General features: G+C 34.7%; 1 protein-coding gene across 1 annotated transcript; it reads right to left on the reverse strand.

The window, feature by feature from the left end:
* Positions 1-472: 472 nt before the first annotated feature.
* On the reverse strand, positions 473-2,161 carry LOC145319900 (uncharacterized). Its single transcript, XM_080162302.1, has 5 exons — positions 1,972-2,161; positions 1,676-1,732; positions 1,198-1,238; positions 723-860; positions 473-484 (listed from the first exon to the last, which is right to left on the reverse strand). The coding sequence occupies exons 1-5, from the start codon at positions 2,159-2,161 to the stop codon at positions 473-475; spliced, it is 438 nt and encodes a 145-aa protein (XP_080018428.1).
* Positions 2,162-25,173: the final 23,012 nt, after the last annotated feature.

The following is a 25,173-nucleotide window of genomic DNA, read 5'->3' on the forward strand; positions in this document are numbered from 1 at the left end:
TAATAATGCGTGGATTGAAGGGGATGATGATATTCCTTGGGATCAGGTTGAGAACGTGATTGGGGCTCTGAATTCGAAGGCTAAAACTATGATTTGTTGGTATTGTGGGAAAAAAGGTCATGTAGTGGCTAGTTGCTGGCAGAAGAGAGACGGCAAGCCGCCAGCTCCTGATTCTCGCATAGGAAAGACCAAAGCCAAGTTTTTCTCAGCCGGTAGCGAAAAGAAAGAGGGTCCTGGGGTGCCTAATAATAGGGTAATACCTGAGCAGTTTCTGAAGAAGACAGTCAATCAGGTGGGGCCTGTTGTGGATAGGTGGGGCAATCAGGTGGGGCCTGTTGTGGATTCTGAAAAGAGCAGAGATGAGAAACAGTATGAGGCTATGATTGCTGACATAGCCAGAAACAATTTTCAGCAGTATCCTATGTAATGGATATGATTGATTCGATGTATAGATCTCATTTTAGGATGAAATTTATAGATCGTTCTTTTATTCATATTCATTATATAGGCTATAGTACTGTAAATAGTTAATTTTGCTGTTGTGTATTTACATTGTTGCTCTCAACTTTATAAAGTATTACTGTCTTGTTTATTCTTCAGTCAAGGTGTGATCGTGTTAATGAAAACATTATATATATATATTTATATATATATATATATCTACTATATATTATATTTTGATAGGTACCTACGCAAGGTTGAATACTTCGAGAGGTACTTACTTGTATAAGAAAAGGCTTGGAGTGTGGCTGTGTGATGCTGGTAGTCTGGGAGATGTACAGGATTTCATAAATTGAACAGTATGTTGGCGGCTGGTGACAGATGGGGGGCTGACTGCTGTGTAGTGGAATGATGTATATCTAAAATATATGGATATATTAATTAATTATAATGACTAGTGTTTTCAAGAGATTGTGACGTTTTTGAAGATAACGAAAATGCCTATTTGTGCGGATTTAGAATTTCTTGTGCCTGGGGCTGATATTCCGGTGAAGGAGTTAGGAATTATTGATACAGGAAATAATTTTAATTCTTTGATATCTAGAGAAATTCTTGATAAACATGGAATTGAATTTTGTCCTGCTAAATTATCAGCATATTCAGTAGATTTAAAGAAAGTTAATATTATTGGATATGTTGAGTTGAAATTTAGATTTGCTGGAACTCAAGCTGTGTTTACGGAGATATTTTATGTACCTGAGGTGACGAGTAGGTTGGTAAATCTTGGATCTGATTTCCTGAAAAAGAATAAAATTAATATTTGTTTGGATGAAGATAAGTTTGAATTTTGTGGGGAATCTGTTCCCATTAATTCCTGTTTACAGAAACAGGTGGTGGCGGAGATACAGAAAATTCCTATTTTGTCCGGACGAATGAATTCTGAAATTCCATCTAAACCTACCTTGCCAGGGATAAAGGAGGGGGGTGGGTTTGGAGAGTTATATTCAACGAAGTATAATGTGAAGTTGCTGGATAAAACTATTTTTTATCCTGGAGGATCTACCGCTGTGGTGCATGTGACTGGATTAAAGAATGATGGGCTTTGGTACGTGTCCCCTAATTCTTCTAAGATGACAAGTGGCAATGGGATTATGATTATTGAGGGGGTGTATCAGCCACGGAAAGATGGGTCCTGTGTGGTTAATGTGGTTAATGCGTCAATAAAACCTATTACCTTGCTGAGAAATGTGAAGATGGGGCATTGTTTCATCATGGATAATCAAGATGTTACCTGTAATAAAACAATTAATGAATTGGATAGGCCAGAAAAGTTGTCAGGGCAAAAAATGCATGAACGGGTACAGTTTATTATTCAAAAATTGAAGTTAGATGAAAACCAGATGATTAAGGAAAATCCAGAATTGAAACCCAGGATTATTAAAATTTGTTTGGAAAATTTTGATATCTTTTCAATGAATGATTCAGATATTGGTGATTGTAGATTAATGACATATAATATAGAATTGTTACCTGGAGCTAAACCTGTGAAGGCCAGAAATATTCCTTTGAATCCAGAGTACGATGCTAAATTGAAGGAACAGTTAACCAAATGGCTGGATGCTGGCATTATTGAGGAGGGTTTCTCGGATTGGTCTAGTCCTATTTTTGATGTGAAAAAGAAGGCTGCACCTGGAGCAGAGGCTAAGTTGAGGTTTGTCATCGATTTCCGCAACCTGAACAACGTGACTAAGCGGGTGGCGTGGCCGCTGCCACTGATCTCGGATAATCTGACGAAGCTGGGTTCTGGCAAGGTGTTCAGTACTCTTGATTTGACAGCTGCCTACCATTCGATGACTATGGATGAAGACTCTAAACCGTTGACAGCTTTTAGTGCAGCAAACAGGATGTATTTGTTTAACAGGTTGCCATTTGGGTTGTGTAATGCTCCCAGCCTGTTCTGTGCTCTGATGGATAAGGTGCTGTCTATCCTGCCAGGTATGTATGGATTCTGTATCAGCTACTTGGACGATCTGATCGTGTTTTCATCAAGTCCAGAGGAACATGTAGAGCATCTGCAGGCACTGTTTCAAGTTCTTAGGCAGGTCAACCTGAAATTGAATTTAGATAAGTGTGATTTATTGACTAGAGAATGCCATTATTTGGGGCATATTATTAGTGCCGATGGATTGAAAATGAATCCCGCATATTTGGAACGGATTAAGGATTGGGGCAAGCCTAGAACAGGGAAGGAGTTGCAGAAATTTTTGGGATTTACTAATTATTACAGAGGATATTTTGCTGATTATGCCAAGAGGTCGTGCATGTTGGATAGTCACAGGAATGACACTATAATAAAGTGGACAGAAGAATTGAACAGAGTATGGACTGAATTTATGGAAATGTTCAAGACTGAAATGTGTAAAGGCTATCCTCAATGGGATAATCCTAATCTTTTTATCGTGGATGTAGATTATAGTTCTCAGTATTTTGCAGGGATTATTTCGCAAGAACAGGATGGTGTAGAGAGAGTGTTTGGTGTCTGTAGTAAAAAGTGTAATGCTGCAGAACAAAATTATCCTTCCTATAAAGGAGAATTAGGTGCATTAGTATATGCATTAAAGAATTTTTTACACTTTTGTAGGTTTCGTGAATTTTTGGTTCGGACAGACAGTATTTCACTAGTGCATTATAAACGTTGGGCTAAAGGATCAATAAACGGTGTCACCTATCGATGGATAACTTTCTTGCAAAGTTTTGACTTTACAGTTATCCATCGACAGGGGACTAAGCATGTGAATGTAGATTATTTGTCGAGAACTGAGTTAGATTGTAAGGACCATTGACTGAAGGATTGTCAGGAGTGTAGAGAGACAGATAATAAAATTTTGGATCCTTACCTGAATGATTCACCATTTCTGGATCAAATCTATTCTATTATGCAGGTACATTCTGCAGAGGATGAGGCGGATGTTGAGTTTGTCTGGCAAAGTAGTCTTCAGCAGGACGAGATCCTAAATGAAATAAGGTTATGGATATTGGAAAGGAGACAGTTGTCGTCTTATGAGAGGGCGGAGCTATCGGGCAGAAAAGAACTATTGTACAATCTTATTGGCCATATGTATGTGCTAGAGGGGGTTGTAATTTTCAGACAGCCTTTGGCCGAAGGGGGTTTTGTCGAGAGGCCTGTAGTGCCTCTTTCTTTATACAATGATATATTTGATTCAGCTCATGGTGGATATGGTTCTGGACATAGAGGTGTGCAGGAGACAATACGTAAGATAAATGAGAGATTTTTTATGCCTGGCGTAAACAAGTTTGTGGAATCGAGAATACGAAGTTGTATTACATGTTTGAAAAAGGCTGGAAGTAATCCTAAACATGTTTCACCTATAACTCATTCTGTTCAAAGTAGTGAAGTTTTTGCTAATATGTCAGTAGATCTAGTTGGACCTTGGACTCCATGTTATCATCAGGGACAGACGGTTAAATTTGTCTTAATCATGGTTTGTCTATTTTCTAGATATGTTTTTACATGTCCGTTGGTTGATGCTAAAACTGAAACAACTGTAAAGGCTATATTGGAAAATTTTGTACCTACCTATGGTTTATTTAGAGCTTTGAGATCGGATAGGGGTACAAATTTTACAAGCAGTGTGTTTAAAGGCGTGATGAAAGGATTGGGGGTGGATACTGTCCTAATTCCCCCCAGGAATCCAAATTCGAATCCTGTAGAGAGGCAAAATCAAAGTTTGTATGCTGCTTTGAAAGTAGATGAAAATCATGGAACAAAGGACTGGGCTAAAAAATTACCTTTGGCTACGTTGGTGATTAACTGCTCCAAGAGTACTAGAACTGGATATTCTCCATTTTTTCTAGTTTTTGGTCGGCAGCCACGTATTCCCCTCGATTTTCTATCACCAGTCCCGTCTGTTGAATCTTCATCCTCGCGGTCGTATTTGGAATTTCTGAAAAATATGGAGGATGTAATTAAGAGGATTTCTACAAAATCCAAGTTATATTTAGAGGTTCAAAATAAACACAGAATACAGAGGGAAGCATTAAGAGTGACAGATGTTTGTTATGCTTTCTTTAATATTGTAAAAACTGACGTGTCCAAGAAATTACAGTCTTTCTATGGAGGGCCTTTTATTGTAGTTAAGAAATTTTCGGATGCATTGTATGAGTTGGCACCTTTTGGGAATAATCCCATCAAGAAAAATCAGGTTGTGGCTAGGGATAAAATTCGAAAAATTCATGCTCGAACGGAAGTTTTAGGGGAGGAGGTTAATTTTAACGTTTTTCCTTTACCTGAAATTTGTCCGTCCGATGAGATATTTTTGGAGGTTGACAATATGCCTGTAGAGAGAGAAACTGTAGAGGAGAGAGAGAGTGAAGATGTTGTGTATTTGTCATCTGAAAATGATGGTTTTGAGTTGGCAGAGGAAAGACAGAGTGACGAGATTCAGGAGAAGGAGAGTGAGGTTGAGGTTGATAATGACAGAGTTTCAGGAGATGGAAATAGAGAAATTATACCTGTAGGTGAAGGAGTAGAGGTGGGAGTGACAGATGAATCTGTGGTGCCTGCTCCTGTAGTTGAGGGTAATTTTGACGAGGTTGAGCTTCCATCGGAACAGTCGTTTTTGACTACGGCGCCGCTGCAATCTTCACCTGAAAGATTAGTTACAATTAAGAAAAGTGGATCACGGGTGGCGAAATATTTATGGGACACTGGGAGGAGGTTAAGATCTCAGGTAGGGGGTCCTGTGGTACATGTTCAGATAGGAACTCGAGGACGGAGAAAGTAGGGAAGGGGAAAGCTGATAATAATTATTTTAGAAAAATTATAAATTATATAAATACATATAAATATTTAAAAAATATATTATAATAAGAGTTCATGAATTGTTATTTGATTATTTTAATAACAAATATGTGCTGACAAAGCTAGTAGGTAGAAAGTTGTCCTGCAATGAAAGGCTAAATCAGTTGATATTTGCGGGTGCATTGGTGAACAGTTATCAGCTAATAATAGGATGTCTGTAAATAGCTGTATTGGTCTTAATAAAGACTCGAACCCAAACCAGATAATGTTCTGTGTTAGGACTCTCAATATCAACTGACTTAAATATATTTTCTCTTTATTCTTTCTGAGAGCAATTAAAGAGTAATTAAGAGTAACTACTAACATATGTCTGCAAACTTAAATATATGACATCACAACATAAATATATGACATTTACCCCCTTCTGAAACCATCCAGCTAAGTATGGTTTCACCATCCATCAGGCTGATCTAATAAACTGGGATCAATGTCTTCACTGGGTGAACCTACATCGAAATTAACCCCGGCCTCAAGTCCTTCCTCTCCTTCACCCACTGGAGGAGGAGTGTTCAGCGCCCCTCCACCAACCTCAGCCGAGACATCCACTGTTGCCTCCATGACAGCATTACCCGCTGCAGCAGTTACGGGCCCTCCTACAGCAACCATCACAGCATCATTTACCGCTGAGGCGGTATCATTCGCAACAGCCACCTCTGCAGCAACCGCTGGTCCATCTGCCGGCATTGCCACCTCCATATCAACACCACCAGTGACCTGAACACCTCCCGAAACCAACATCACCCCGTTGTTAGCCTCAGCACCACCAGAAGTTCCAGCCTGTTGCAACTGCCAATATGCCGCCGCCGGTAAGTCATTGTTTATCCTGCGCCGAATCTCGCTAAGCTCACTAAAAATGTTAGACAGGTGCCGTTGCACTTCAGCCTCTTTTTTGGCCATCTCAGAAATAGCCTCTTGAACCTTAGTTCCCTGTCCTGCCAAAACACTTTCCACCTGTTGGCCCACCTGCTGTCCCAACTTGGTTGAACTACTTTCCCAATTATCAGTCATTGCTGTCTGTACACTCTGTACCATATAAGAAGCCTTTTGCTGTGCAGTAGTAGCCACCATTTGCTGCATCTCCGTATCGACCTTCCTTATACAGTCCATTAGATCCCTCTTATGCGAGGCCAGCATATCTTTAACCCGATTATGACTGTCCGTCTGCCAAAGTTTCTGTGCAGTGTTCAAACTTTTGACTGATTCTCTTACAGCTTCACGAATTTTTTCCTCAATCATAGGCTTTAGAGTCACAGCAACAGAATTACTGATTCTACCTATATCTTCATCACTGAGCGGCGCTAAGCCCTGTCTGTCATTCTTACGTTCAGCCTTATTTCTCTCAACCTCAGCACGTAAATCTGGTAACTCCCTCTTTTGTTTAGGCCCAAGAGAATCTGCCCCAGCAGGCCGCTTGACCACGCCCCTTCTGGAAGTACCTTCCCCAGCATCGTTAAAAGCCTTGCTGGCTCCCCTTCTGGAAGTACCTTCCCCAGCATCATCATAAGCCTTGCTGGCTCCCTTAGTCCTGACCGACCCAGCAGCCTGATTTGGCACAGACTTACCAAACCTGCGCCGTCCCTCACCAGAACCAGTATCTGCCACCTTTCCAGGCTTGTCCGTTGGAGGCTCAATCCAACTGTCTACCTCTGAACCACTCTGTTCACTAGGCAGACGATCCCTGGAATCAAGCTCAACTTCAAGACTCACGTTGCCAACATCGTCCTCATCATCATATCCAGGCTCATACCTGGGCGATTCTACATCATACTGCCTCCTATCATCTCTTCTATACACAACATGCCGCCGATTAGATCTACCAGCATCCAACATCTCAACAGACGGTTCACGCTCCTCCCGCCGACCAGACGCCCGCTGATACCGCCTTTCGTTTCCGTCTCCATTTCCTGATAATAATCAATAATAAAATATTAACATTTTAATATTTTAACATTTTTCATATATAAGACGACATTCAAAACGAAATACTTTTATATAAATTATATTTATCAGGGATGCCAAATTTTAATTACTGTTTTCCCGATAACGCGAAAATTTAACGCAGTTACACAGTCTGCCTAAACAACCAACACACAGCAATCCAATAACCACCCCAGCAGCACCCATCACAGCCATAACAAAATGCTGCCAACTATTAGTCAACCAATCAATTGAGGAATTATACAAATGTACAAACCAATCTTCTGTCACCTCTACAACAAACGCATTTGAATTAGCAGCCAATTCCGAAAGTTTAGCCTCTTCCACAGACTCCAACACCTGTCCTTTCTCTCCCTTATCCAGCAGATGCTCAAAATTCAATGGTACCTTCAACCAACTATCCTCCAGCCGTTTAGTCTGAACCAGCTGCATTCCTGCCCCCTTGTTGCCTAGATATAATCCAGGTTTAACTCTCACAAATACTGGATTTTTCCTACACTCGACAACCATCAACAAGGAAACATTTTTAACTAATCTTGTGAATGGTTCTACAGCAACAATTCTATTATCCATAAACAAAGAAAAATGACCAAGATAACACGGCAAATTTGCTCCTATAGTCACATTTAACCATCTTTTTTTACATACAGACACAAGCTCCATCTCCCCTAGATGTTGTACCAACAAATTTCCGACTTGTTTGATGTTGGAATGAAACAAATTATTCTCCCAACACCCCTGTTCTGCCTGCAAAATCCTTTCCACCTGATGATATGAAGAGGTTAACTGTAATAATAAAGCACCATCCTCCTCCTTTTTCCGCATCCAAGGAAAAAAATTCTTTTTAGCAGTTGTAATCCACAAAAATACATCAGGAACATTGGTATGAAAGTAATGCAAGTCAGTCAGAAAGTCAGAAAACTCCACTTTTTTCCCCAGTTTCAATCCCAACGAAAACTGTGGAGAAATCGCCAACCAACTTTGGCCACCCTGATTATTAGCATCATCCGCCATATTAGAAAATGTAAACAAAGTTAAATTTACAATTTCAACAGTCCGAAAATAACTAAAATAACGTCTATCTTCCTGTGATTTATTGTGAACTATCACTCGATCAAGCCCAAGCCGCAGATCAGACTCCAGACAATGTGCACCAATGAATTGATCCTCAAGAAAACAACTGTTATCAGGTAACATTGAAATTTGTATATTTTTCAAATAACTTGTAATCTGAACTTCTTGAAAAGTATTAGGCACAAAGGTATTATTTAAATAAATACCATCCCCTCTGCACTGAGGATCAATCCCATACGTCATCATATCATCATACAGGATGGTACCATTTATGAAATAAGTCAGTGACCGGTCATAAAACGCTACAGGCAACCGTCGTCCATCTATGTCTAACACCCTCTGTTCCTCCATCCTTTTACAATCTTCACTAGAAATTAACTCATCACTACTAACAACAGCTGGTGCCCCTAAATGTAGGTGGCTATATTTGCCGCAATACCAGGTGTGAACCGTTCTGTCGACGTGACATTGTACCGCGGGCAAAAATCTCACTCCCACTTTTTTTAACAGATGACCGCTGATTGTTCCATTAAACTCATGCTGACCAAATACTGTACATTCTGAAGCCCTCAACTCAGGACCGTCGCCAACACACTCCTTTACTAGCACAGGTATCATATCAGCCCCACAGGGTATCAAACACAATCCCCAAATTAAAAAATATTTACCTGATTTGAATTTATTATTATGACCAGACATTATTAGCTGATAACTGTTCACCAATGCACCCGCAAATATCAACTGATTTAGCCTTTCATTGCAGGACAACTTTCTACCTACTAGCTTTGTCAGCACATATTTGTTATTAAAATAATCAAATAACAATTCATGAACTCTTATTATAATATATTTTTTAAATATTTATATGTATTTATATAATTTATAATTTTTCTAAAATAATTATTATCAGCTTTCCCCTTCCCTACTTTCTCCGTCCTCGAGTTCCTATCTGAACATGTACCACAGGACCCCCTACCTGAGATCTTAACCTCCTCCCAGTGTCCCATAAATATTTCGCCACCCGTGATCCACTTTTCTTAATTGTAACTAATCTTTAGTTACTCTTAATTACTCTTTAATTGCTCTCAGAAAGAATAAAGAGAAAATATATTTAAGTCAGTTGATATTGAGAGTCCTAACACAGAACATTATCTGGTTTGGGTTCGAGTCTTTATTAAGACCAATACAGCTATTTACAGACATCCTATTACTTTATATAGTTTGCATAGGCAGATATTCTACCCCTTCAAAGTGCATAGTTAATTAATACATTGTATTAATTAAACAGACAGTCATCCTGTTGTTTGGTGTCCTGATATACAGACAGACATCCTGCTACTTCAGAACTATCCAGCTTTGAATAATCAGTAGTTTTGACTTATTAACATATTTAATCATTTCTAAATATAGTATCAATATATAATCTTATTTACTCAAAAACTGCATTTAATCCAATATAATAAATACTTAAAAATCTGTTTGCATTTTGAATTGAACATTAGGTCTACTCTATCATTAACTTATGTAAGTCTGTCTATATCACATTTACTTACAATTTTGCTTCAACTCTTATACATTTATATTCTGATTATTCTGTTCTGACACTATATAAGTGTTCATGTCCGTTTGTCCTACCGTTTCAGTGCTTCGCTTTTATGGATGTTGTCATCTTTGTTTAAATATAAAAAAAAACATTTAAAGTTCCACTAGAGGCCTTTATAGGCGTAGCCGCTAGTATAATATAAAGAGATTACCAAAATCAAATATGTATTAAACTTTTGGAAGCAGTTTTTAAAAGCGAAGCTTATCTATAATAAGGGTCCGTTCGTACGTACGTCCATTAAAAGCATGCTGCTTTAAACTTTTTTAACAAAAATTTTTTATGTGATATGATCATCCTATTCTTCAAAGTTTTGGAATACTGATTTCTATAATAACTAGGTACAATGTTAAGTATCCTGTATTTGATAAGTTATGCAACTAATTTACTAACATTTTCATACATCTATATTCTACTTTTTCAATTCTGACACTATACAAGTGTTAATGTGTGTTTGTCCTACTGTTCAGAGCTTCGCTTTTATGGATGCTGCAATCCTTGTTTAGTAGTTACTAGCCTTGGAATTTTGTAATCTTGTGTACATACCCACTGATTTAGTTACGCTATGATGTCGTATTTGTGTGTGTGTGTTTTTATGTGAGTGTATGTGTGTGTGTGTGTGTGTGTGTATGTGTGTGTGTGTGTGTTTGTGTGTGTAGTGTATATTAGTGTTTCTAATGTATACACAAAATATTGGTTTTGGCACTAATCATAGATAATCCCCTTCCCCTGCTAACCTCTCCCAAGCAAAAGAATTGTATATATGTTTTCCCTCCCCTCCCACTTTGCAGTTATGTTCATACATTAAGGATAATATGATTATTATAATTTACGATAAGTTAACACATTAAATAAAAAAAACATGGTGGGGTTGGTTGGTCTTTAAAATTTTCCTTAGTTGATTCACTGACATTCTTTATTCAGAGGTAAATTAAAAATTCGCGCTAGAAAAAATCATCAATACAGTTGTTTAGGCTAGTGCCTGCTCTCTACCGTCTAGAGGTAGGTTCTGCATTCGGAGAATGAAAAATAGCCTTGAACCATCCAAAGACTTGTATCTAAAAGTTGGAATAACCTGAAACCATCTTGTCCTTCAAGTGGAGAACTCAATTGTTTAAGTAGTTATTGAAATCTTAAGCTTCAGACAAAACAACCATAGTTCTTTATAAAATAGGATTATAAGGAACAGATTGACATTCAAAATTTTGTTTTATAGCATATATAAGAATCAATGCATAATTTCAAAAGATTCTGTCGTTCATGAAATCTAGTATTCGCTGATATAAGTATAATTTTAGCTGTATTGTAAAAACCTATTCTCCTGATCAATCTTAATGTTTAACAATGAGGAAGTATCAGCCATTTTTTTATTGGGACAGTTATCCAAGTCACAAGCTAATAAGGATGACAACATCCATAAAAGCGGAGATCTGAAATGGAAATACACATTTACATTTGTAAGAGTGCCGGAACTGAAAAAACAGAATATAATGTCTAAGTCAAAACAAAATTGTAAGTAAATTTGTTGCAAAACTGCTTAAATACAGGATACTGTTTAAGGACATACTTACACTTCCAGGACTTGATTATAGAGATGCTTCGTTTATAACATTGTACTATGTTGTCTTAGGAATCAGTATTCCAAAAATTAGATGAATAGGATAATTATATCACATGAAAAATTGTTATCATGAAAGTTAAAAATCAACATGTTTTAAATGGATTACGAACATTCTGGTAAAGATTATAGAGTTGCTACGCTTCCTAAATCTTACCTAACTGTTAAATGAATCAACATTAATCATTGAGATCGATAATTAAATTCTAGCATGTCTAAATTAACGAAAAGAGCTAACCGTTACGGACTGACGGACGGAGTATAGAAAAGCTTAGCTTTTAAAAACCTAGCTCAAATTTTAATATTTTTTTCATTTCTTTGGTATAGATATTTCGTTTGTAATATTTCTTGGTTGATTTTAAACTTAGATCATGCTTTCACTCAAACCTGTATTTTGATCACGAAACCTCCTCCCCTTAATTTTTTTATTTAAAGAACCTGCGGGAGCTTAACCCTGTAAGACCCTATCCCTTACAGTACCGTATAACCTTCTCCTAACCTGACCTAGCCTTCAATTTTATCTCTCTCTAAAGTTCTTTAGTGATTTAAATATGAAATTCATGAATTTTAAAAATCAATTAAGGAAGACTACATCTATAAAAGTCAAGGGGAAAACAGTGCTCAATGGGCATTTTTGTGTGAAAGCTCTATTACTTGCAATGCCAACAGGATTATTAATATCGCAGATAATAAGACCCTTACTTTTCAGTACATAGGAATTCCAGATAAAAGAAAATGTTCCTTTTTAATAGAAATATTTATAGATTCACCTTTTAACATAAAGAAAAAGAACTCAATAAGAAAAAAAATAAAATAATTTTTTCTAATAAAAACAAGACATCGGTAACAAGTTTAAATATAACTAGTGGAATGCCTTGGCCCAAAACACAAAGTCAAAACATGTAATTGTACAGTATTGAATTGTTTAGTTAGATATTACCATTAAATCAATTGAAAAATTTTAATCTATAATTTTCAAGGCATAAGCGACAGAAGAGTTGAAAAGTAATAACAGTAAGTTTAAATTAAAGGTCCGTTATTCAACGCTTCAAATTTCCCTTCAGCCATCGATAAGGGACAGTGTCATGTGTGACGTCATTAGAATAAGTCTAAAAGGGAAAAAGTGTGAATGGGTCCCCTGAAAAAGAGATGGGTAACGTATTTTTATGACGTCACACATGACACTTTCCGCTGTCCCCATCAATCATCATGACCTTAAAGATATTACCCGGAACCTGGAATACAAGTTTTTTTTATATAAATATGGAAAGACTTACAGACATTATTCTATATTTTTATTATATGATGGGATGATGATAGGATTGTGTTCCAGTATAATAATTTGTCTTTCTATTGTATTATTATTATGTCTAGTTTTTCCAATGAATTGTGCTAAAATGGATTCAAGATAGAGCCATAAATAAACATTATTGACAGCATTGGCTACACTCACAGGCACACACATTCACATATTCAAAGTGTTTTTTTTTTAATTATAAAGCAAATATGCTGTATTTCATAAATAGAAAAGCACAGTAAATTGGAAATATGGCAAAGTATCAATTATTTTTTAAAACAAACCAAGTTATCTTATTCTTTGGCTCATAAAACATGGGTACTTTTTAAAATTTTGATTAAATGGTCCAAATAATAGTATCCAAACTTTTCAATCTAAATTTTTATCTACAAAAGGAAAAATTTTGTTTGTTTATCATCATTGGAGATTTATATAAATCTAACGTCCATTATCTACAACTAAACATTCAAAAATTAAAAATGATTTGTTAAGTTAGGAGAATCATCACAAAAAATGTCATACTCAATATTTAATGCAGACTAAAGTAACTGGAATTTTTTTAGTTGTACCTAACGTTAAATACAATTTTTTTTAAAAAAAGGTTATTTTTATCATGGGTAGTCTGTAGGACCTAAATTGTATTTCACCATCAAAATTCTCTTTGCCTGTTATTGCTGCATAATTGTTATTAAAATGGAAATCATTGTCCATGGATAACTAAATATTTTTAGGTTGTTGAAAACCTACCCCCGTCCCTGTTAAGTTGATGCTAGAGAGTAAAGAAAGATATGTTTTATCTAATAGAAAAGAACAGATAAAAATAAAAGAACAATAACCATGTAAATCAGAATTTAACAAGGATGACAACATCCATAAAGCGAAACACTGAAACGGTAGGACAAACGGACACTAACACTTGTATAGTGTCAGAACTGAATAATCAGAATATAAATGTATAAATGTCGAAGCAAAATTGTAAGTAAAATTGTTGAAAAACTGCTTGATACAGAATAATGTTTATGGACATACTTACATTTTTAGGACTTGATTATAGAGTTGCTTCGCTTATAATATTGTACTTTGTTGTCCCAGGAATTAGTATACCAAAAATCAGATCAATCGGATTATTAGATCACATAAAAATTTGTTGTTAAAAAAGTAAAAAGATCAACATGTTTAAAATGGACGTACGGACATTCTGGTAATGATTATAGAGTTGCTACGCTTTCTAAATCGTACCTAACTACTACAGGAATCACCATGCAAAGTTTGAAATCAATAGGACAATTCTAACATGCCTAAATTAGCAAAAAAAGCTATCCGTGACGGACGGACGGACGGACGGACCGACCCTAATTATAGAAAAGCTTCGCTTTTAAAAAGAATTGTAAATTATTCCCCCAAATGTCTCCTCAATTGTAAAAAACACTCAGTTCAGTAGGTAAAGTATTTAATATGATAAAGGCAATCAACCCATTGATTGCTCTAAATTTGTCTGAAAGTCATTACTGTCCTCCAGTGTACATAGTAATAATTTGAGTCTGTTTATGGGAAAAAGTATTTCGCTTTTTACTTACAAATGATGTCAGGCGCCTGACAAAGCAGCATTAGGTAAATTTTTAACATTATGAATTCACAAAATATTCAAAGCACATCTTTAGCATCATGGAAAGCTAAAATACATATTTATAAAAATTCTCACACATCCATGTACTTCTATACAATTGTAAGCCATAAATGCAGAAACTTTGTTTGATAAAAAAATGTAGAGAAATTGTGAAATTCTGATCATGTGTTGGGTGGCGAGTTTTTGGTCAGTTAGGAATACATAAGAAGGAAATATTAGCTGAAATCCCATACTTAATATGAAGGACTGTCTCAAAGTTATTGTCTTTTTTTATCTTTTTTAATTAGATTTAAAGTTTAATTATTTAAAAATATAACTTCTTATTTAAAATTAAGTAAGGATTATATATTTCAAATTTAAAAAAAAATCTTTTGTAGAGTAATCTTTCAAAACTCATTAACAACTACGAGCGGTTTCCCCCGAAATCTAAAGGGATAAGACAATGGCCGATAAATTTGTGTACTTCCCCAATTATGATACAAAAAATCACTCCTTCTCTAGATAATAATTTAGTGATTGAAACGTTTGGCCACTCAATTTAATGAATCTACCAATCAAAGTTTCTTTAAGTCCACAAAGTTGTTAAGCCATCCATCGAGTAAGAGAACGTTATCATAAAACTTTGGGTACTAGTGTAATAAACAGCCCAATGTCCCCTCCTTCCCTGGGTTTCCCTGAAATAAGTTTCCACATACATAACCTTTAAAAAAACCATTTGTATATGCTTATTTAAGGTTAGGTTAGAAGAGCCCCATAAACCTAATTACCTACCTTTTCATTTGTTATCTTAAATCTTATGTAAATATCTTTTAATTACTTTACTGAAAAACCTACCTATCCATCTACATTTCCATCTCTATACTCCCCTATCTCTCTATTTGTGTGTGTTACTCTAGTGTGTAAGAAGATTAATCAGCTCAATCAAAATGATATATCTACACTTGGCCTAAACTTTCACAATAGTTGGAAAACAAAGTTTTGAAAGGCAATAGAATATTCCTAGAATCTTAAGTTTTCCTTCCCACTGATATTTAGGGGTAAGGTGCCACAATAGAATATTCCTAGAATCTTAAGTTTTCCTTCCAACTGATATTTAGGGGTAAGGTGGCACAATAAAATATTTCTAGAATCTTTAGTTTTCCTTGCCACTGATATTCAGGAGTAAGGTGGCACATTAGAATATTCCTAGAATCTTAAGTTTTCATTCCCACTGATATTTAGGGGTAAGGTGGCACAATGGAATATTCCTAGAATCTTAAGTTTTCCTTCCAACTGATATTTAGGGGTAAGGTGGCACAATAGAATATTTCTAGAATCTTAAGTTTTCCTTCCCACTGATATTTAGGGGTAAGGTGGCACAATAGAATATTCCTAGAATCTTAAGTTTTCCTTTCCACTGATATTCAGGGGTAAGGTGGCACAATAATATATTCCTAGAATCTTAAGTTTTCCTTCCCCCTGATATTTAGGGGTAAGGTGGCACAATAGAATATTCCTAGAATCTTAAGTTTTCCTTCCCCCTGATATTCCTAGAATCTTAAGTTTTCCTTCCATCTGATATTTAGGGGTAAGGTGGCACAATTGAATATTCCTAGAATCTTAAGTTTTCCTTCCCACTGATATTTAGGGGTAAGGTGGCACAATAGAATATTTCTAGAATCTTAAGTTTTCCTTCCCACTGACATTTAGAGGTAAGGTGGCACAATAGAATATTCCTAGAATCTTAAGTTTTCCTTCCCACTGATATTTAGGGGTAAGGTGGCACAATAGAATATTCCTAGAATCTTAAGTTTTCCTTCCCACTGATATTCAGGGGTAAGGTGGCACAATAGAATATTCCTAGAATCTTAAGTTTTCCTTCCCACTGATATTTAGGGGTAAGGTGGCACAATAGTATATTTCTAGAATCTTAAGTTTTCCTTCCCCCTGATATTTAGGGGTAAGGTGGCACAATAGAATATTACTAGAATCTTAAGTTTTCCTTCCCACTGATATTTAGGGGTAAGGTGGCACAATAGTATATTTCTAGAATCTTAAGTTTTCCTTCCCACTGATATTCAGGGGTAAGGTGGCACAATAGAATATTCCTAGAATCTTAAGTTTTCCTTCCCACTGATATTCAGGGGTAAGGTGGCACAATAGAATATTCCTAGAATCTTAAGTTTTCCTTCCCACTGATATTCAGGGGTAAGGTGGCACAATAGAATATTCCTAGAATCTTAAGTTTTCATTTCCACTGATATTCAGGGGTAAGGTGGCACAATAGAATATTCCTAGAATCTTAAGTTTTCCTTCCCACTGATATTTAGGGATAAGATAGCACAATAGAATATTCCTAGAATCTTAAGTTTTCATTTCCACTGATATTTAGGGGTAAGGTGGCACAATAGAATATTTCTAGAATCTTAAGTTTTCCTTCCCACTGATATTCAGGGGTAAGGTGGCACACTAGAATATTCCTAGAATCTTAAGTTTTCCTTCCCACTGATATTTAGAGGTAAGGTGGCACAATAGAATATTCCTAGAATCTTAAGTTTTCCTTCCCCCTGATATTTAGGGGTAAGGTGGCACAATAGAATATTTCTAGAATCTTAAGTTTTCCTTCCCACTGACATTTAGAGGTAAGGTGACACAATAGAATATTCCTAGAATCTTAAGTTTTCCTTCCATCTGATATTTAGAGGTAAGGTGGCACAATAGAATATTCCTAGAATCTTAAGTTTTCCTTCCCACTGATATTTAGGGGTATTGTGGCACAATAGAATATTTCTAGAATCTTAAGTTTTCCTTCCCACTGACATTTAGAGGTAAGGTGGCAAAATAGAATATTCCTAGAATCTTAAGTTTTCCTTCCCACTGATATTTAGGGGTAAGGTGGCACAATAGAATATTCCTAGAATCTTAAGTTTTTCTTCCCACTGATATTCAGGGGTAAGGTGGCACAATAGAATATTCCTAGAATCTTAAGTTTTCCTTCCCACTGATATTTAGGGGTAAGGTGGCACAATAGAATATTCCTAGAATCTTAAGTTTTCCTTCTCACTAATATTCAGGGACAAGGTGGCACAATAGAATATTCCTAGAATCTTAAGTTTTGATTCCCACTGAGATACAGGGGTAAGGTGGCACAATAGAATATTCCTAGAATCTTAAGTTTTCCTTCCCACTGATATTTAGGGGTAAGGTGGCACAATAGAATATTCCTACAATCTTAATTAAGTTTTCCTTCCCACTGATATTCAGGGGTAAGGTGGCACAATAGAATATTCCTAGAATCTTAAGTTTTCCTTCCCTCTGATATTTAGGGGTAAGGTGGCACAATAGAATATTCCTAGAATTTAAGTTTTCCTTCCCACTGAAATTCAGGGGTAAGGTGGCACAGTAGAATATTCCTAGAATCTTAAGTTTTCCTTTCCACTGATATTTCAGGGTAAAGTGGCACAGTAGAGTATTTCTTAAATTTTACCAAAACTTCCCACTGTGAAACAAAAGGGAAAAAGGTAAAACGAAAAAATCCAAAGTTTTATAAGAGGAAGAAATTGAGAGATTGAGAGTTTTAATGAAGAAAAATATTAAGTTTTTTCTTTTTCTACTTTATCATAATTTAGAATAATATTGTTTTAGTGCAAATGTGCATAAGTGGTATTTAAGAATGATAAAAATGCATTCTAGAAAATAAAAATTTCATCAATAAAAATGGATGATTGAAATATATTTTTCAAACCTAAAATCGAGACAAGTGAAAAACCCAGGGAGGGAGAGGACATTGGACTGTAAATTACACTGGTACCCAAAGTTTTAAAATTTTCCTTATTTTATTTGTTAAATCTACAACGATTTGGAATTTGGATTAGTTGGTTTCAAACTATTAATGTCCTAACTTCTCAACCAATATATTTCATCTACAGAATATGTAATTTTGTATATAAAGTTTTCATTCTTTGTCTTTTCCTTAAGACCCCTGAAAAAAGACCAAACAAGCGGCAAGTAATTCTTGTATAAAAGCTATTCTTCTGAAGACTGAAAATTTTAACAATGGTAATCTTAATTTCAGATAGGTACAGACAAATCCTACTTATAGAGTAGCTGTCCTAGCATAAACTCAAGATTTTATTGGTCATCTTATTATGAAGTAGGTACGAACATATCCTAGTTAAAGAGTAGCTGTACTAGCAAAAACTGAAGATTTTTTTAATGGTTATCATATTATGAGGTAGGTACGGATAAATCCAAGTTATAGAGTAGGTTCTCCAACAAAAACTAAAGGTTTTGTTAATGGTCATAACATTATGAGTAAGGTACAGAAAATCCAAGTTATAGAGTAGCTGCCCTTACAAAAACTGAAGGTTTTGTTAATGGTCATAACATTATGAGTTAGGTACAGACAAATACAAGTTATGGAGTAGCTGCCCCAACAAAAACTGAAGGTTTTGTTAATGGTCATAACATTATGAGGTAGGTACAGACAAATTCAAGTTATAGAGTAGCTGCCCTAACAAAAACTGAAGATTTTGTTTATGGTCATAACATTATGAGGTAGGTACAGACAAATTCAAGTTATAAAGTACCTGTCCTAGCAAAAACTCAAGAATTTGTTCATTTTTATCATACTATAAGGTAGGTACAGACAATCCAAATTATAGAATAGCTTCTCTAGCAAAAACTCAAGATTTTGTTAAAGATCATCTTACTTTGAGGTAGGTACGGACAAATCCTAGTTAAAGAGTAGCTGTACTAGCAAAAACCGAGGAATTTGTTAATGTTTATCATACTATAAGGTAGGTACAGACAAATCCTAGTTAAAGAGTAGCTGTACTAGCAAAAACTGAAGATTTTTTAATGGTTATCATATTATGATAAACAAGTTATAGAGTAGGTTCTCAACGAAAAACTGAAGGTTTTGTTACTGGTCATGCTAAATTCTCATTAAACGCATTTTTCTCCGAAAATGCAGAAATATTTGAGGCTATTAATCAAAAACAATAAACGACCTTGTTAGACATTTCAACTTTTTATTTTCGAAGCGCAGCTACTCTTTAGTTTGTCTGTCCATCTGTATGAGAACTTAATTCTATAATTACTAATTTTCTCAATTGCTATTAAGGATATCTAGACATAAGAAAATTAATGTGAAGTTTTCAATGCTGACTGAAGATTAATTTACACGACCTATAATCTCGTCTTCATTTTAACCCACCATGGCTGTTTGTCCGTCTGGTGCTTTTTCTCAAAGTTCCTTTGTCAGCATTTTGAACCTCCTTTTTAAAAGCGAAGCTTTTCTATAATTAGGGTCGGTCCGTACGTCTGTACTTTGTAGCTTTTTTCGTTAATTAAGGCATGTTAGAATTGTCCTATCGATTTCAAACTTTGCATGGTGATTCCTAAAGTAGTTAGGTACGATTTAGAAAGCGTAGCAACTCTATAGTCGTTACTAGAATTTCCGTACGTCCATTTTAAACATGTTGATTTTCAACTTTTTTAACAACAAAATTTGTATCTGATAAAATTATCCGATTAATCTGATTTTTTGAATAATGGTTCCTAGGACAACAAAGAACAATATTATAAGCGAAGCATCTCTATAATCAAGTCCTAAAAATGTAAGTATGTCCATAAACATTATCCTGTATCTAGCAGTTTTTCAACAAATTTGCTTATAATTTTGCTTCGACTCTTATATATTTATATTCTGATTATTAAGGATGCTGTGAGTATTGGTGCAAAAAATATGACGTAACAAAAAAAATTAGCCAATGAGAGTCCACTATAAATTTTACCATTGGTCAATAACGGCCTCTCATTGGCTAATTTTTTTTGTTACGTCATATTTTTTGCACCAATACTCACAGCATCTTATTAAGTTCTGACACTATACAAGTGTTAATGTCCGTTTGTTCTACCGTTTCAATGCTTCGCTTTTATGGAAGTTGTCAAACTTGTTTAAAAATAAATTTAAAAAATAGAGGGGCTTGGTTTTTAAACTGCAGTGCCCTAGCCCTGCGAAGCTACCCAGTACCCAATATAACTTAACTTACATACTGTTTAACACAAAAATAAAATAAAAACTACCCCACCCCTTTTTAATTCATCTATACTGTATCTTGTTTGTATGTCTGCTTTTAATGCTTTGTGGTAAATGAAATTATTTGACAGTATAGGCTTCTGAAATTTATTGTGAAGATTCCCCAATATCTACTTAGAAAAGTGCAATGTTGTATGCAGCTGACAATTTGTCACACTTCATACATGAGTTATAAGTATGATGTATTGTTACATATTCTATTATATTAACATGTAACTATAAAGGTCATAACCACTCAATAACCTAACACAGGATATTCACACAAAATAGCTAATGCAAATATAGCTAATATCATGATAAAGAGGATTTTTTTTGTCTATCAATTGAGATGCTTTGGTACAGTGGATTATGGACATTGTACACCCCCAATTAAGATAAACAAAACCACACCTTTTATAGGTTTCAATTGTTAAATTAGATAATATTGTAAAGATGTGTGCATGCAATAAAATCAAGATTTTTATAAAGACCTTAAAGTTAGTCGGCCAACGTATGTGATCGACTATTTTCAAAATTTTTTGGGTATAAGTATAATGTGCCTCTAACCTTTCCAAAAAAAGTTAAAAGGCATTTATTAATTCAGATTTTTTTGTAAAACTGTAAAATAAATTAGCTACATTGAATGAAATCCTGGACAAATATTATAAGAATAATCCTTTACATGAACAAGATTAGCATATCAATATAACAATAACTATTATAGCTATCAATATAGTTTCATAGATGGATATAACCTAATGACCTATATCCTAACCTAAATTAACGAAAAATTAACACTTGCCCCCATTTATAAAAGTAGAAGCTCTTTATAGTAGAATACAATTGACAAATGATAGGCCAGTATGGAACACAGTAATAGTGTCTGGCTGATTATGACGTAACAAAAAAAATTAGCCAATGAGAGGCCACTATAAATTTTACCATTGGTCAATAACGGCCTCTCATTGGCTATTTTTTTTGTTACGTCATAATCAGTCAGACACTATTACTGTGTTCGCCAGTATGACGTCATAGGCACTATAAATAGCTTCCCTTTTAGGATTGATTTATTTTTTTGGACTTTTGTTATAGCTTAACGGACAAATAAATGGACAGATACACAGATATTCAAATAAATAGATAGATACTGAATGACTTTGTGAATATTAGGCTTGTAAATTTGTATAAACCTTCACATATACAGGTATTGGACAATGGTAAATAAATCAAACTTTTTGCATTCTTATAAATAAGATTCTAGCTTTAGTAGGTAATAAATGTTGGGGGAAGAAAGGATGTAGATTAGTTTACCTATCCCCGCTCCCCTAATCTCTGTTAAACCTCTGGACAAAAGGGATGCATATAAACATAATAGAATAAGAGAGAAGGAAAATTAAATGAGCTTCATAATATTTTATGTTACTTTAATCTAGCGAAAAAAATAATATTTTTACCAATTTGGTAGTAAACATATCCTAATAAATTTATTATTATAAATCTTTTTATATTTATATTTATGAACCAAAAAATCTTCCAAAATTTCCATAAAAATCTTCAATCTTTTAATAACACATTAATACGTTGGTAATCTCATTTTTTCATTTGCTTTCTTATTTCATTTTATTTGCTTTCATTTCCTGTTTTAAAAACTACTGACTGCCACCCAGCATCAAGGGATAATTAAGAGTAAGGCAGAAAAATAACCTAAAACCTTCCCTTCCTAAACTGGAAAACCCAATCGGTTAATTTTTCAGCAAGATTTTAGTGGACAAATAAAAACAATCCTTTGATTACATTACCTTTGTCTGCGTTAATAAGTGTTTTTGACAGTAAAGTGTAACTGTTTATGACCTGAGAAGATCCTCGTAATCTTACAATTAAATTCAGACCCCAGACCTAGTAGCATAGACAACATTTTGTTGGCCTTCAGCTTAAATTTAGATGGTATGTGTGGTAACCTTTGCAACCAAAATGCATTGATACCCTTTGTTGATTCAAATTAGCTTTAACCATATCCACACAGTGTATCTTATTAAAGTAGGCAAATTAAGCCTGGTACGTTTCACACGTTTTGCCTTCTGCTCCGTCAGTTAGAAAACCGTTTCTTCATATTGATGTCATTAGAATAGCAATACGTCAGCATTGATCACTTTATTTAATGCAGAACAGTAGATAAAAAAACTCAAACATTATATTTATAAATTTGGTTTGTCTATAACATGTCGGCTATGACCACTTTGATTGTATGCCCTATATTCGACATAAACTATTCAAATTGTATGTTGACAGTCATACCAGGCAGGGAGTAAGGGAGGGGACAATGGATCGAATATTCAATTTTTAAGAGTCTTAGACTTTGGGTACTGGCTTAAAGGGAATTTGCACGAATTCAGCAGGTTCTGACTGACTTTGGGTACTAGCGCATCAATGCCCCGCTAACTAGCTGAGTTAGTTTTGAATATAGGAGAAAATTTGTTATTAAAGGCTGGTTTTAACAAATATTTTTTTCCCAAGAAAATGTCATTTCATGTATAGAAACTCTACTGTGATATTTATGTATTAAACAATCTAAGAACCCCTTGAATTTAGGTGGCAGTTTAAAATATATGAGAAGAGTTGACGAAGTCCTAAACAAGATTTTTCTAGTGATTAATTACAGAATGTTTACTACATTGTGATGTATTGGTAATTTAATTTTCAAGTAAATGATTTTTTTCTTAGAACTAATTTTGTTCTAAATCATATTACCATGATCCCTTTACAATTTTGGTCAAATTTTCTTGATAAATCTGGTTTTCATTGCTTTTCAGCGAAAACTGTTAAAATGAATTAATTGCCCATTGTTACCTCCCTTACTTCCTGCATACCAGGCCTCTAGAAACCTTATTAAGTAATTAATTTATTTGGACAAAGAAGTAGTAACAATTCAATTTTATTGATTTGCTAATTTGTCAACCTTAGGTAAGTTGAAAAACTTTGAATACGCCCTTTATTTTAATATTTTAAAACGAGTCAAGGCATGAATATTATTTTATTAGCTATGATATTGCCAAAATAAATTTAAAAGGAAATTATGTTGATATTAACAATATACAGATATTCAGTATTCAAAATTGGACACAAGTCTAAAAGTACAAAACAAATAATCAGTAAAATTAGTTCAAAAATTTACTTTTATACCTTTATTGTATACACCTCTAATTACCTCGTACGGGCGGGATTGCAGTCAAGGACCTTTTCGACTTGACGTACTGTCCAGGTCCTGGTCCAGCAATCCAGGAGAACTAAGAATGACTGTTACGCACCCTTCTATGTCAAAACACCCAAGGACATTAGGTTAAGTAACATCCAACAGACAACCAACTCTCTGTGATGCACGACCTTTGTCTGAGAAGTCCCAACTGTGCATGGTAACGAGTTGCGCCTGTTTTGGGCCAAGGCATTCCCCATACTCTACCTTTTTATGTCGTGCATCGGACATAGCAGCAGTAGGAACCATTTTTACCGTCTTTAATTATGACGAGTTGTCGGCCCAAAATTCGAACCTATCACCTTCCCGACGACGAGCGGATGCGCTAAGTGTTGAGCCACGGTCGCGGGTTTATTGTATACAAGAAAGGAAAACTCGAGAAAAAAAAACATATGTACATTATTTGTAAGCTGGGGGAGTAAAAATGCAACACTAATAATAATCTATTTTTAATAGCAATACTATTTAGTTAAAAATATTAAATAATTCAAATAAAAAATCTTGTAAATTCAAATATTATTTCAAAATATATTTCTATCAAATATACTTATTAGCAATAGATTCTCTTGTAGGGAATTTTGGGTTACAAATAATTTATAAAAATAGTTTATCATTCATTGGTTTTAAAACTTTGGAAAAAAGGGAGGGATAGGTTTCTGGTAGAATCCGTAAAGGTGTGTGTTTTAAGGCTTAAAAATAGTAGTAGAGCGATAATATTCACTATATATGATTATGCATGTGTATTTCTTATTGAAAAGAACTATAGACAAAATTTTTTTAAAAAAAGTTAACATAAATTTTATCGTTCTTCTACTGTTTTTTACTTATAACACATAACCTTTACGAATTTTACCAGAAACCTACCCCTCTCTTTTATTCTATAATTTTAGACTACAAAAGGGGTAAGATTCTTAATGAAACCCGGACATATAAATTATATCAAATGCTTTAATAAAGTCAAACAAACACAAAGTATTTTGGTAAAGAACGGTGAAAACGATTTAATTTTATCCATTAATATTTCAATTAATTTTATCATTTTTCTGTCCAATGATGAATCTATCATCTTTTTATCTATCAGATCAAGATGTGGCCCAAGATATTTGCAATAATTTCATAAAATCTGTGCAAAAATCTGCATTTGCCAAAATTATTCTGTTTTCTTTTCCTTATTTTTTCTCAAAGGCTACAGTTTTTCTGACCAGGATTTTTAGTAAATTGGAAATTATTTTGTTGGCTGATAAGTAAATCGTAACATCACATTTATTAAGTGTGAGGTACAAGTTAATTTTTGTAATGCAATGTTGTATCGGGTTCGAAACCATGCCGTTTGATAGCCAACACAGACTTTGGGAAAACTGTCGGACAGATTTTTAAATCTCAGC

Source organism: Acartia tonsa, chromosome 5 (assembly GCF_053477335.1).
Source record: "Acartia tonsa isolate MP-2025a chromosome 5, ASM5347733v1, whole genome shotgun sequence".
Taxonomy (NCBI): domain Eukaryota; kingdom Metazoa; phylum Arthropoda; class Copepoda; order Calanoida; family Acartiidae; genus Acartia; species Acartia tonsa.